Source organism: Nicotiana attenuata, unplaced genomic scaffold, assembly GCF_001879085.1.
Source record: "Nicotiana attenuata strain UT unplaced genomic scaffold, NIATTr2, whole genome shotgun sequence".
Classification (NCBI taxonomy): Eukaryota; Viridiplantae; Streptophyta; class Magnoliopsida; order Solanales; family Solanaceae; genus Nicotiana; species Nicotiana attenuata.
In genome coordinates this window covers 147090-158961 of record NW_017672641.1, presented here as the reverse complement: position 1 = coordinate 158961, position 11872 = coordinate 147090, and the positions used below count along the sequence as shown (strand labels likewise).

The window sequence follows — 11872 nt, the reverse complement described above, 5'->3', positions numbered from 1 at the left end:
GCCTCGATTCGTTTTCAGCTCTAGTCACGTGCCTTGGCAACTCCGCCTTGATTCGCCGAGATCGGTGATTCACATCATCCTGGGGCCGGTCATTACTCATAACATCTCGAAGTCGAACAGTCTCGAAATTAACCATCGAGGATTCACGGAGTCGAACATTGGAAGCCCTCGAGATGCCGTGATGCTCGTGAAATCGGGCCATCAATTTCTACCGTACAAAAATACCTTAGGATTATCTAGAACTGCCCATATTTAGAGGTCCCAAACTCCTCTGGGACCACAAGGAAGGGACGGGTAACAGCACGCTTAGAGTTCATTAAGTAAAACTCGCTTAATAACCACTAAGGGGTGGGATAATGGGTAGAAAAGGATATGATGACTTGTGCGCTAATGCAATGTGTAGCCCCTCATTGAGGAGTGATTACCGGGCATTGCATAGATGTGATCCTATAGGATAAACAACTTAGGACCCCCCTTTTCCTTTTACATATGTGTGCTTAGATTGCTCAACTATTAAAACCAATGTTCCTTTACGTATGAGTGCTTAGACTGTTTATTTGCATTGGATTAATTCACAAAGTATGTTTAGCCGGGACCCACCGTTGTGGACTTTGAGGGGTGCCTAACACCTTCCTCTTGAAGTAACTTCAAGCCTTTACCCAATCTCCGGTTATATAATTAGTGTTGTAAATGACCCGTAATAGGTGCCCTAACGCACCTTAATTCGTTGGGTGGCGACTCTTCAAATCCTTATATCCCTTTTCCCAAAAGGAAACGAGTTGTCCCAATAATGTCGAAAACCCTGACTAATCCGAAAGGAGAGAAAAAAAGGGGTGCGACAGCATGGCAACTTTGCTGGGGAGTTCTAGGCTTTTACCGTTACAAACCGCTTTGTGAATTTATCTAAGTGTGACTTATTTTGTTAATACCTACACCCTTTTCCAATTCCCCTTTATGTGAGTTTAACTGTATATTTTCAAGTATATATTTTCCAATACGAAACTGACATGCTTCTTTGTTTTCTTCTATAACTGCTTTCAATTATAAGTGATGTATTTATCGCATTCATAACGTGCAAATACGTGACAACATGTTGTTTACTGCTTATTGCTGCATAATCATGCTCAACATCATATTCCACTCATGCCTAAACAAATCCTATTGCAACGCTTGATGAGTGGTTGCGCTCTTCCAATTTATATCACCCCCTAAATTCGGAAAGGCTTATTTGCGGTAAAACCAGTCGATCAGCGGTGCAGTCGATGGTTCCGTGCCTTTCCCCCTCGAGTTGTTTACTGCTTATTGCTGCACAATCATGCTCAACAGCATATTCCACTTGTGCCTAAACAAATCCTATAGCAACGCTTGATGAGTGGTTGCGCTCTTCCAATTTATATCACCTCCTAAATTCGAAAGGTCTTATTTGCGGTAAAACCAGTTGATCAGCGGTGCAGTCGATGGTTCCGTGCCTTTCCCCCTCGAGTTGTTTACTGCTTATTGCTGCATAATCATGCTCAACATCATATTCCACTCGTGCCTAAATAAATCCTATAGCAACGCTTGATGAGTGGTTGCGCTCTTCCAATTTATATCACCCCCTAAATTTGGAAGGGTTTATTTGCGGTAAAACCAGTCGATCAGCGGTACGGGAGATGGTTCCGTGCCCTTCCCCCTCAAGTTGTCCGCTCGAGGGTACCAGTCTAAAAACTCATAGAAGCCTTACACTTGTTATATTGTGCATGCATCATGGTCAAACCTAGTTGGTTTAATGTGTCGTCCGCACAATAACCCTTTAAGACAAGGCTTATCCAAAAGTCCACCGGGATTTTTATAATCCCAACGGGCGCAATCATGTTCTGTGCATTAATTTGGAGAACTAAATGCCAATATGCTAATCATAAGTGTATAAATAGTCGAATCCAGTAGGGGAAAGGGCCTAACCATTTTTGTCTTGCAGAAAATGAGGCACGAAGTCCCCAGATTCGGTATGGTCAGCAATATTCCACTAATGCTCCTAGACTGGTGGGAAGACCTTTCCTCCAGTGATAAGAAACGCATGAGGAAGCATCTGGGCAATTTACCTTCTCTTCTGGAAATCCAACCGGACAATATGCTGATTGAGGCTGCGACTTTGATTTGGGATACTGACAGAGCTGTATTCCGCTTTAGGAATATTGAAATGAAACCACTCTTAGAAGAGATATGAGGACTAGCTGGACTAGCTTGGGAAAGCCCTGGGCTGTTGGTACCGGAAAACCGCACGGGCAAAGGGTTTCTGAAAATGATGGGGTTCAAGAAGAATGTTGAATTGGAGTGTCTGGAACAATCCTAAATACCTTCTGAATACTTGTATGAAAGATACGGTCAAAACAAATCATGTCGTACCTATCATGACGAGTTCGCGATCACATCTCTGGGTCACATTCACCGCTGGGTGTTTGTATTTATTATATGCTTTTTGGGTTTGATAGTGTTCCCGACAAAAAGGGAAAGGATTCATACCAGACTAGCCATGGTCGCAAGGACCTTAATGGAAGGGGTCGACGGACAAACCTTCACCATTGTCCCTATGATTTTGGCTGACAGTTATCGAGCTTTGCAGCGTTGTCAAAGAGGAGTTAAACATTTTGAGGGTTGCAACCTACTGCTGTAGTTATGGCTCCTAGAACACCTTCAAAAGGGCCAATATCACCAAGAACTTCCGCGAAGGGCTTGGAATGACCACATTGCTTTACATCACCCCAAGCGGATGACCTAAATTCCAGACAGATTTACTCAGCCGGAAACTGCAAAAGAGTGGGCGGAATTCTTTGATAATCTGGCCGAGGAACAGGTGCAATGGATGTTCGAATGGTTCCCGACGGACGGATTTATAATCAGGTCCAGGGATGCACCACACCTAGTGTTGATCGGGTTGAGAGGTATATATCCTTATGTTCCTCTCCGAGTCATGAGACAGGCAGGTAGGAAACAGGTTGTACCAAGGGTTGGCAAGGTGGGTCACTTCAGAGAGGATTTCCAAGACGACAACATCCCCTACTGGTGCCAAGCTCAACACATGTGGCACTGTAAAATCATCATGGAGAAAAATACTGTTGAGCATGACAGGTACCATGCAGGATGCGTGCCTCTCTACCCGGCATGGTTGGAGGACGACTTATATGGGACAGTGGGGCCAGGGATCAGTCGAGGCAATAAAATCATAGATAAAGATGCTGAGGCTCAGGTCAAGTACAACCGACTGCGCAAAAGGGTCCACGATTCCGAGAACGAGCACCGGGAAATACATGAGACCAACAAGAGGTTGATCAAGGAGTGGAAAGAGATGGCTATCCTTTCCAACAGGAAGCTAGAATACTTGGAGCGAGGCATAGTGGAGTTAGAGGAAAAAGTCATCAAAAGAATCGAGGATTGCCAAAACGCTGAGGGAAATGAAGGAGGACACTTGGCCAGAGCGTACCTGCTGCTGGGACTGCGCGAGCTGGGAAATTTGTTCGATGGAATCAAGAATATCGAATATGGGGAAGGTCCTTTTGGGACCAAATAGGCTAGATCTACCTTTTTGCCTTCATAAATGTAATAAGGCCCGGTGCCACTAGTGGATTATCTTTATTATTCTAGTGTCGTTTTAGGATTCGTCCATTTTATATTAATGAAATGAGGTAATTTGGCATCTAAGTTCTTCAAATCAACTTGTCGCTAGGCCTACCTCGGGCATAACGAGGATCCCAAATTAAGACGCGCATTTATATTCCTGCAATATGTGTTTAAATAATGCAAATATTTTATCATAATCCCCATTGACTTGTTACCTTTTTGTTTTTATTTTATTTCCTTTTGATTATTCCCCTTCCCTAAGGGTTGGTTCGTGCATTCTGGCATCATCAGCATATCATACAAGATCCAGGGGCCCTCCACCTTCTCCTCCTCCTAGTCCACCTAAAGGCAAAGGCAAAGCAAAAATGGAAGACTTGACTAACATCAGAAAGGAAAACTCAACACTAGCTGAACATCCAGAAGCTTCCGAAGGTCGGGGTACTCTGGTCCAAAATGATGCCGTGTCGCAACTTGAACAAAGGTTATTGAAACTCCAAGGGGAACTTGAACATGTTCGGAACCTAGCGAACTTGTCCTTTTCACTCAGCGTGCCAAACGTTGGCCATCCAAACACTCAAAACTCCGCACCACCTCAGAACACACCCAACAAACAGAATCCTCCTGCAACCCACCACTATACAACTCCACCACAAAACCAAACCATCCTGCTACAATACCAACAAAACACTTGCTACACTCCCCGAAACACCCTACCTATCATCCCTGAACCACAAAATTCCACCAACGATCACCTTCATGCTCAAGCACCTGTCCACTAGAATAATCCCATATACGTGGAGACTCTACCTCACTCCACCCAACCCATCTCTAACACACCGGAGTCTAGTGAGAAGGATATGCTCATGAAGAACCTGGCCGAAGAACTCAAGAAATTGACTAGCCGAGTTCAAGGCATGGAAGGAGGTAAGGGGATCGAAGGATTAACTTATGAAGATCTCTGTATACAGCCTGATGTTGAACTGCCGGAGGGTTACAAACCTCCCAAGTTCGAAATGTTCAACGGTACTGGTGATCCCAAGGTCCATCTAAGGACCTATTGTGACAAACTGGTCGGAGTTGGAAGAGACAAAAATATCAGGATGAAATTGTTCATGAGGAGCCTCAGGGGATGCTTTGTCCTGGTACATCAGCCAGGACCCTAAGAAGTGGTCTAATTGGGTGAGTATGGCCTCGGATTTCATGGACCGATTCAGGTTCAATACGAAAAATGCACCGTACGTATTCTACATCCAGAATCTCAAGAAGAAACCCATTGAAACCTTTCGCGAGTATGCCACTCGTTGGAGGTCGAAAGCGGCCAAGGTCAGGCCGGTATTAGATGAGGAGCAGATGAACAAATTCTTCGTCAGGGCACAGGACCCGCAATATTATGTTACGCCGATGGTGATTGAAAATCACAAATTCTCCGACACCATCAAGCTTGGGGAAAGAAATGAAGAAGGTATCAAGAGCGGAATGGTCACTAATTTTGAGCACTGCATGCCGCCAACAAAGCACTGCAGTCCGGTGGCATATCCAAGAAGAAAGACGCAGGAGCTGTAATGGTTGCATAGGGACCCAAATCTCCACTAACATATCGAACCTCTCCACTTGCATACCAAGCACCCCCACCTACATATCAACCATCACCTCCACCTACATATCAACCATCACCTCTACCTACATATCAACCATCACCTCCACCTACATATAAACCTACATCTCCCAGATATTCCCTACCAGCCACGTTCTATCACACATACAAGTCCCACCCACTTTTAGTCACCTCCAGCTCGCCAAAACTTCCCAAGGCCTCGACCAAACTTTGACCGCAGGCCACCCAAATAGTATACGGCCATTGCCGAACCCATTGACCAGCTGTATGAAAGATTGAAAGCTGCTAGTTACGTCAGTCCCATCACTGTTGTAGCCACAGAGAATCCATCCCAGTGGGTCAATCCAAACAAAACCTGTGCATACCATTCCGGCATAGAAGGACATACCATCGATGAATGCTGCTCGTTGAAGGATAAAATCCAGGCTTTGATCGACAACAAAGTCATTCAGGCTAAGGAAGCTACTCCTAATGTTCGCAATAACCCCTCCCAGATCACAGGGGTGGAGGCATCAATGAGATAGAAATAGATGAAGAGTGGGACCCAGAGGGGTCAATCGGGTTAATCAAAGAAGGTGATCATCCCAAGAAGCCAGCGGTTACACTCAATCCAATCATAGTGCAGATATAGCCGTCAGGAGAGGCTGAGGTAACCACATCAGCCCCGTTCGAGTTTGAAGTAGCACCACCCAGAGACACGCCCGTACCATTCGAGGTTGAAATAGCACCACCTGCTACGATACCTATTCCGTTTGAAGTAAAGGCCGCGATACCACTTACACTGACAGTGTCAACCATGTCGCCTTTCAACACTAATGATCTGCCCTAGGATTACGTGGCTGAAGCTAGAAGGAAAGAAAAGGTCAAGATAGAGAAAGCTGGTACTGCACAAGGGATGACAAGGACCGGAAGGGTCTACACACCCGAACACTTGGGAGAGTCTAGAAAGTAGGCTTCTAACAAGCCTCCCGTCATTGAGACAGGACCAGATGACCTCTGGAGCAAGGTTCAAGCCAGGGAATACTCAGTCATAGATCATCTAAACAAGACTCCGACCCAAATATCTATCTTATCATTGCTGCAGAATTCAGAAGCACATATGAGTGCTCGGATGACAGTGTTGGATGAAGTTTATGTGCCTAACAACATCACAAGCGGACAGATGTCTAACATGGTGGGGCAGGTATTAGAAAGTCATAAGATTTCCTTCCACGAGGATGAACTACCACCTGAAGGTTTGAGTCACAATAGGGCATCGCACATTACCGTGCAATACGAAGATTACTTCATCACCAAGGTTCTGATCGATGGAGGGTCCAACCTTAACATTTGCCCACTGACAACACTAAAGAGGTTGGGCAAAGGACTGTACGAAATACAAGAAGGATCCATGAATTTAAAGGCTTTCGATGGGTCTCATAGGTCCACTATTGGAGAGATTAGTCTCTGTCTGCAGATGGGGCCTACATGGTTTGAGGTCGAATTCCAGGTGTTAGATATATCTGCATCCTACAATCTGTTATTAGGACGACCATGGGTAAATGCTGCCGGAGCTGTGGCTTGGACTTTGCATCAGGCGGTAAAGTTTGAGTGGAACAATCAGCAGGTAATTATCCATGGAGATGGGATCAACCCCATCTACAACCTCCAGGTCATCCCGGTAGTTGAGGGTAGAAGAAGGCTTGGTGGAGAAACTTACCACCACATTGAGCTGGTCAATGCAATAGATAGTGTAGTAAGATTAATGAATTGGAGCAGATACAAACCTGGTAAGGGTCTCGGTAAGAATCTTCAGGGAATCTCCAAGCCGATACAGCTAAAGCGCCATGACACTACCTTTGTCCTGGGCTATCAGTACACTTGGCAAGAGTACGACGAGAGGTCGCCGCCATGGCGTGGTCCTTACTATCCATTGGAGCAGCCCATACCGCACTTGGAACAGACTTTCCAGCAAGCCGACGACATATGGGGATCAGAGGAGGAGGAACGCCCTACCATCCAAGCTGTGAGCAAGGGATCGTTCCTCAGAAACTGGACTTTCATACCATCCAGGGCCCGATGAGTCCGGGGTAGTAAGGTTGAACAACACAATTTATTTTTGCTTTCTAAGAAAATGATTTCTTTTTCTTGCATTCTGTTTCTAGTGTTTCAAAACGTCTGTTTAAATTATTGAATATCGCTTTTATATTTTAATGAATCGATATTTATTATTATCATTTTCTCTCATACTTTTACCTATACAATATTACCATTTCCTGTCCTGATGAACCAATGACTGTGACATGCAATGAGACAACGCAACAAAAGGATAGTGATTCAGAAGAGGAAGACATCATACCCTAGGAAATCGTCAGAGAAGTAGAGGACTTTGAGAACAAGCCTAAGTCCAATCTGGATGAAACCGAGGTAATCAATTTGGGAGATTCAGAGACTGTCAAAGAAACTGGCATCAGCATTCACTTGTCACCGTCAGAGAAAGAAGAGTACACACAATTCTTGAAGGAATATAAGGACATATTTGCATGGTCATACGATGATATGGCCGGACTAAGTACATCTATCGTAGCTCACAAGTTGCCCACTAATCCAATGTGCCCTCCAGTGAAGCAGAAGCTCCGGAAGTTCAAGCCTGATATGAGTGTGAAAATCAAGGAGGAAGTCACCAAACAAATCAACGCCAAGGTCCTCAGGGTGGTTGAATGCCCAACATGGTTAGCCAACATCGTGCCAATTCCAAAGAAGGATGGAAAGGTCAGGGTTTGTGTCGATTACTGGGATCTCAACCGAGCAAGTCCAAAGGATGATTTCCCCCTTCCAAACATACACATGTTAGTCGACAACTGTGCCAAACATGAGTTCCAGTCATTTTTGGATTGCTTCACTGGTTACCATGAGATCTGGATGGACGAGGAGGATGCTGAGAAAATGGCTTTCATTACGCCATGGGGAGTATAATGTTATAAGATGATGCCATTCGGCCTAGAGAATGCCGGGGCCACTTACATGAGGGCTATGACCACTATCTTCCATCATATGATACATAAGGAAATCAAGGTGTATGTGGACGACATCATCATCAAATCCAAGAAAGCCACCGACCATATAGCAGTTTTAAGGAAGTTTTTCGACAAACTATGGAAATACAACCTGAAGCTAAATCGCGCAAAATGTGCATTCGGGGCTCCTGCCGAAAAGTTACTTGGGTTCATCGTCAGTCACTGAGGGATAGAACTAGATCCATCAAAAGTCAAAGCCATCCAGGAGCTACCACCACCAAAGAGTAAGAAGGATGTAATGAGCTTTATAGGACGACTGAATTATATCAGTCGGTTCATAGCCCAGTCCACAAACATATGTGAACCAATTTTCAAGATGTTAAATAAAGATGTTGCAATCAGTTGGACTGAGGATTGTCAGAAGGCCTTCAATAGAATCAAGGAAATACCTATCGATGCCACTAGTTTTGGTTCCGCCAGAGCCAGGTAGACCCTTGTTACTCTACCTTGCAGTATTAGATGGATCTTTCGGCTGCATTCTGGGGCAGCATGACGAGACAGGGAGAAAAGAGCAGGCTATCTATTATCTGAGTAACAAGTTCACTCCATATGAGGCACGATACTCTCTGCTAGAACGTACTTGTTGCGTTCTAACCTGGGTAGCTCAGAAGCTGAGACACTACTTCTGTACCTACACAACATACCTCATATCAAGGATGGATCCCTTGAAGTATATCATTCACAATCTGGCTAAGTGGCAAATCCTGCTGGGTGAGTTCGACATCGTCTGTGTGACTCTGAAAGCGGTTAAAGTACAAGCCTTGGAAGATCATCTTGCCGATAATCCTGTGGGAAGAGAATACGAACCCTTCAAAACGTATTTTACCAAAGAAGAAGTGTTGTTCATAGGAGAATACATTGCTAAATCCTATGACGGCTGGAGGATGTTCTTTAACGGAGCAGCAAATTTCAAAGGAGCCGGCGTTGGAGCTGTCTTAGTATCGGAAACCAATCAACATTATCCGGTATCTACTAAACTCAGATTTCCTACACCAACAACATGGCAGAGTATGAAGCTTGCATACTAGGGCTCAACATGGCTATCGTCATGAATATTCAGGAGCTGCTAGTAATCGACGATTCAGATATGCTTATACACCAAGTACAAGGAGAATGGGCCACTAAGAATTCCAAGATATTATATCTGGACTATGTGCAGGAATTGAGAAAATGGTTCACAAAGATAGAATTTCGGCACGTTCCCAGAATTCAAAACGAATTTGTCGATGCATTAGCCACCTTGTCATCCATGATACAACATCTAGATAAGAACTTCATTGATCCTATCCTGGTAAAGATTCATAGCCAGCCGGCGTATTATGCCCGTGTTCAAGAAGAAACAGAAGGGAAACCTTGGTTCCACGACATGAAGGAATACTTGGCAAAGTGAGAGTACCCAGGGCATGAAAATCATACCCACAAACGTACACTTCGGAGGTTGTCCAACAGTTTCTTCCACAGCGGAGGAACCCTATACAAAAGAACTCGTGATTTGGGATTACTGGGGTGTGTCGACGCAAATGAAGCTTCTAAACTACTCGAAGAGATACATGTTGGGACCTGTGGCCTGTATATGAATGGTTTTGTCTTGGCCAAAAAGATAGTTAGAGCTGGTTATTTCTAGATGATCATGGAGACTGACTGCATCCAGTATGTTTGGAAATGCTACCAATGTCAGGTACACGCAGATATGATAAAAGTACCGCCAAATGAGCTTAATGCAACTAGCTCACCTTGGCCATTTGCTACTTGGGGAATGGATGTCATTGGTCCAATCGAGCCCACAGCCTCAAATGGACATCGATTCATCTTGGTAGCTATTGATTACTTCACCAAATGGGTTGAAGCAGCATCTTACAAAGCAGTGACTAAGAAAGTCATGGCATATTTTGTCCGCGACCGGATTATTTGTCGATTCGGGGTTCCAGAATCAATCATCACTGAATAGTGATCTGATGAAGGCCATGTGCAAGAGTTTCAAAATCAAGTACAAGAATTCCACAGCCTGTAGACCTCAGATGAATGGAGCCGTAGAAGCCGCCAACAAGAATATAAAGAAGATACTAATAAAGATGGTAGAAAATCACAAACAGTGGCATGAGAAACTGTTATTTGTCTTATTGGGATACTGCACCACAGTTCGCACATCAACCGGGGCAACTCTCTACTTGCTGGTTTATGGCACAGAAGTTGTTATTCCTGCCGAGGTAGAGATTCCTTCCTTGAGAATCATACAAGAATCTAAGCTCAGCGATTCAGAGTGGATGAGGAGCCATTATGAGAAACTAGTTCTCATAGACGGTAAAAGGATGAATGCAGTATGTCACGGGCAGCTCTATCAGAACAGAATGTCCAGAGCCTTCAATAAAAGGGTCAAGCCATGACAGTTCACAACGGGGCAGCTGGTGTTGAAGAAGATCTTTCCACATCAAGATGAAGCCAAAGGGAAATTCTCTCCCAACTGGCAAGGTAATTACATGGTTCAAAGAGTACTGACAAGAGGAGCTCTTATACTTGCAGAAATGGACGGAGAAGTCTGGCCAAAACCGATCAACTCATATGCAAACAAGCGATACTATGTGTAACTCTTTATGCTTTCCTCATATGATGTAAATTGAACTACGCTCGACTTGATTCCCGTTTAAGAGGGGATATGTAGGCAGCCCTGTGGGTTCGGTCGTAATTCAATAAAAATCTATTTTCCCCTATAATCAGAAACTGGGGCAGAATTTTGAGGAGGACCCTCAAATTCCGAAGCAAGTTCAGCCGATCACACCATGTACAGCAGTCAGAGATGCCAATCCATCTAATAGGGTAGAATTTTGAGGAGGACCCTCAAAATTCCATAGCATGGGAGGTTGCAATGTCATGGATCTTGTCATAGCCGTTGGTTCATATAAATTTCAAAAAATATCTTTTACTATGTCCTTGAAAAGCTATGCATACTTGCTTGTAAAATAACTCTGTTTACCAAATGCTACCCCCGGATGATTTGAATAGGATCTTCAGGCCAAGTAAGTCAAGATAAGCAAAGCCAGCGGGGACACGAATCAACCTTCCCCATCTACAGAACTCACAATTTTTCGTTGGATGCAGGAATGAGAATATACATGCCTTGAAGTCACATTCTTCGTAACAATTGTGCTACTGAAAACTGCTACCGGCTAAGAACTTCTGCTACTATCTGCTATTTATTCTATTTTTGCACAAGGCTAAACGCTGCCTTTCCTTGCATAAGGCCAAGCCCTGCCTCCATATCTGTATAAGGCTAATTTCTACCTTCATTTGCATGGGACTAAGCCATGTCCCACATCCTGCGTGTGGTTAAGCTCTACCTCCACATTTGTATAAGGCTAATCTCTACCTTCCCTTGAATAAGGCTAATCTCTGCCTTCATTTGCATAAGACTAAGCCCTGCCCCGCATCCTGCATGAGGTTAAGCTCCACCTCCACATCTGCATAAGGCTAATCTATGCAATCCCTTGCATAAGGCTAATCTCTGCCTTCATTTGCATGAGACTAAGCCCTGTCCCGCATCCTGCATGAGGTTAAGCTCTACCTGCGCATCTGCATAAGGCTAATCTCTGCCTTCATTTGCATGGGA

General features: G+C 44.4%; 1 protein-coding gene across 1 annotated transcript; it reads left to right on the top strand.

Moving 5' to 3' along the window:
- The first annotated feature begins 8597 nt into the window (after nt 1-8597).
- Nucleotides 8598-11094, top strand: LOC109213935. The gene is made up of 3 exons (XM_019377777.1): nt 8598-9233; nt 10362-10586; nt 10984-11094. The coding sequence occupies exons 1-3, from the start codon at nt 8598-8600 to the stop codon at nt 11092-11094; spliced, it is 972 nt and encodes a 323-aa protein (XP_019233322.1).
- The last annotated feature ends 778 nt before the right edge of the window (nt 11095-11872 follow it).

Coding starts and splice junctions, on each gene's coding strand:
- LOC109213935 (XM_019377777.1), top strand. CDS start 8,598: ATGTTGCAATCAGTTGGACTGAGGATTGTCAGAAGGCCTTCAATAGAA. Junction 9,234..10,361: donor AAACCAATCAACATTATCCG/GTATCTACTAAA, acceptor AATCACAAACAG/TGGCATGAGAAACTGTTATT. Junction 10,587..10,983: donor ACGGTAAAAGGATGAATGCA/GTATGTCACGGG, acceptor CCCTATAATCAG/AAACTGGGGCAGAATTTTGA.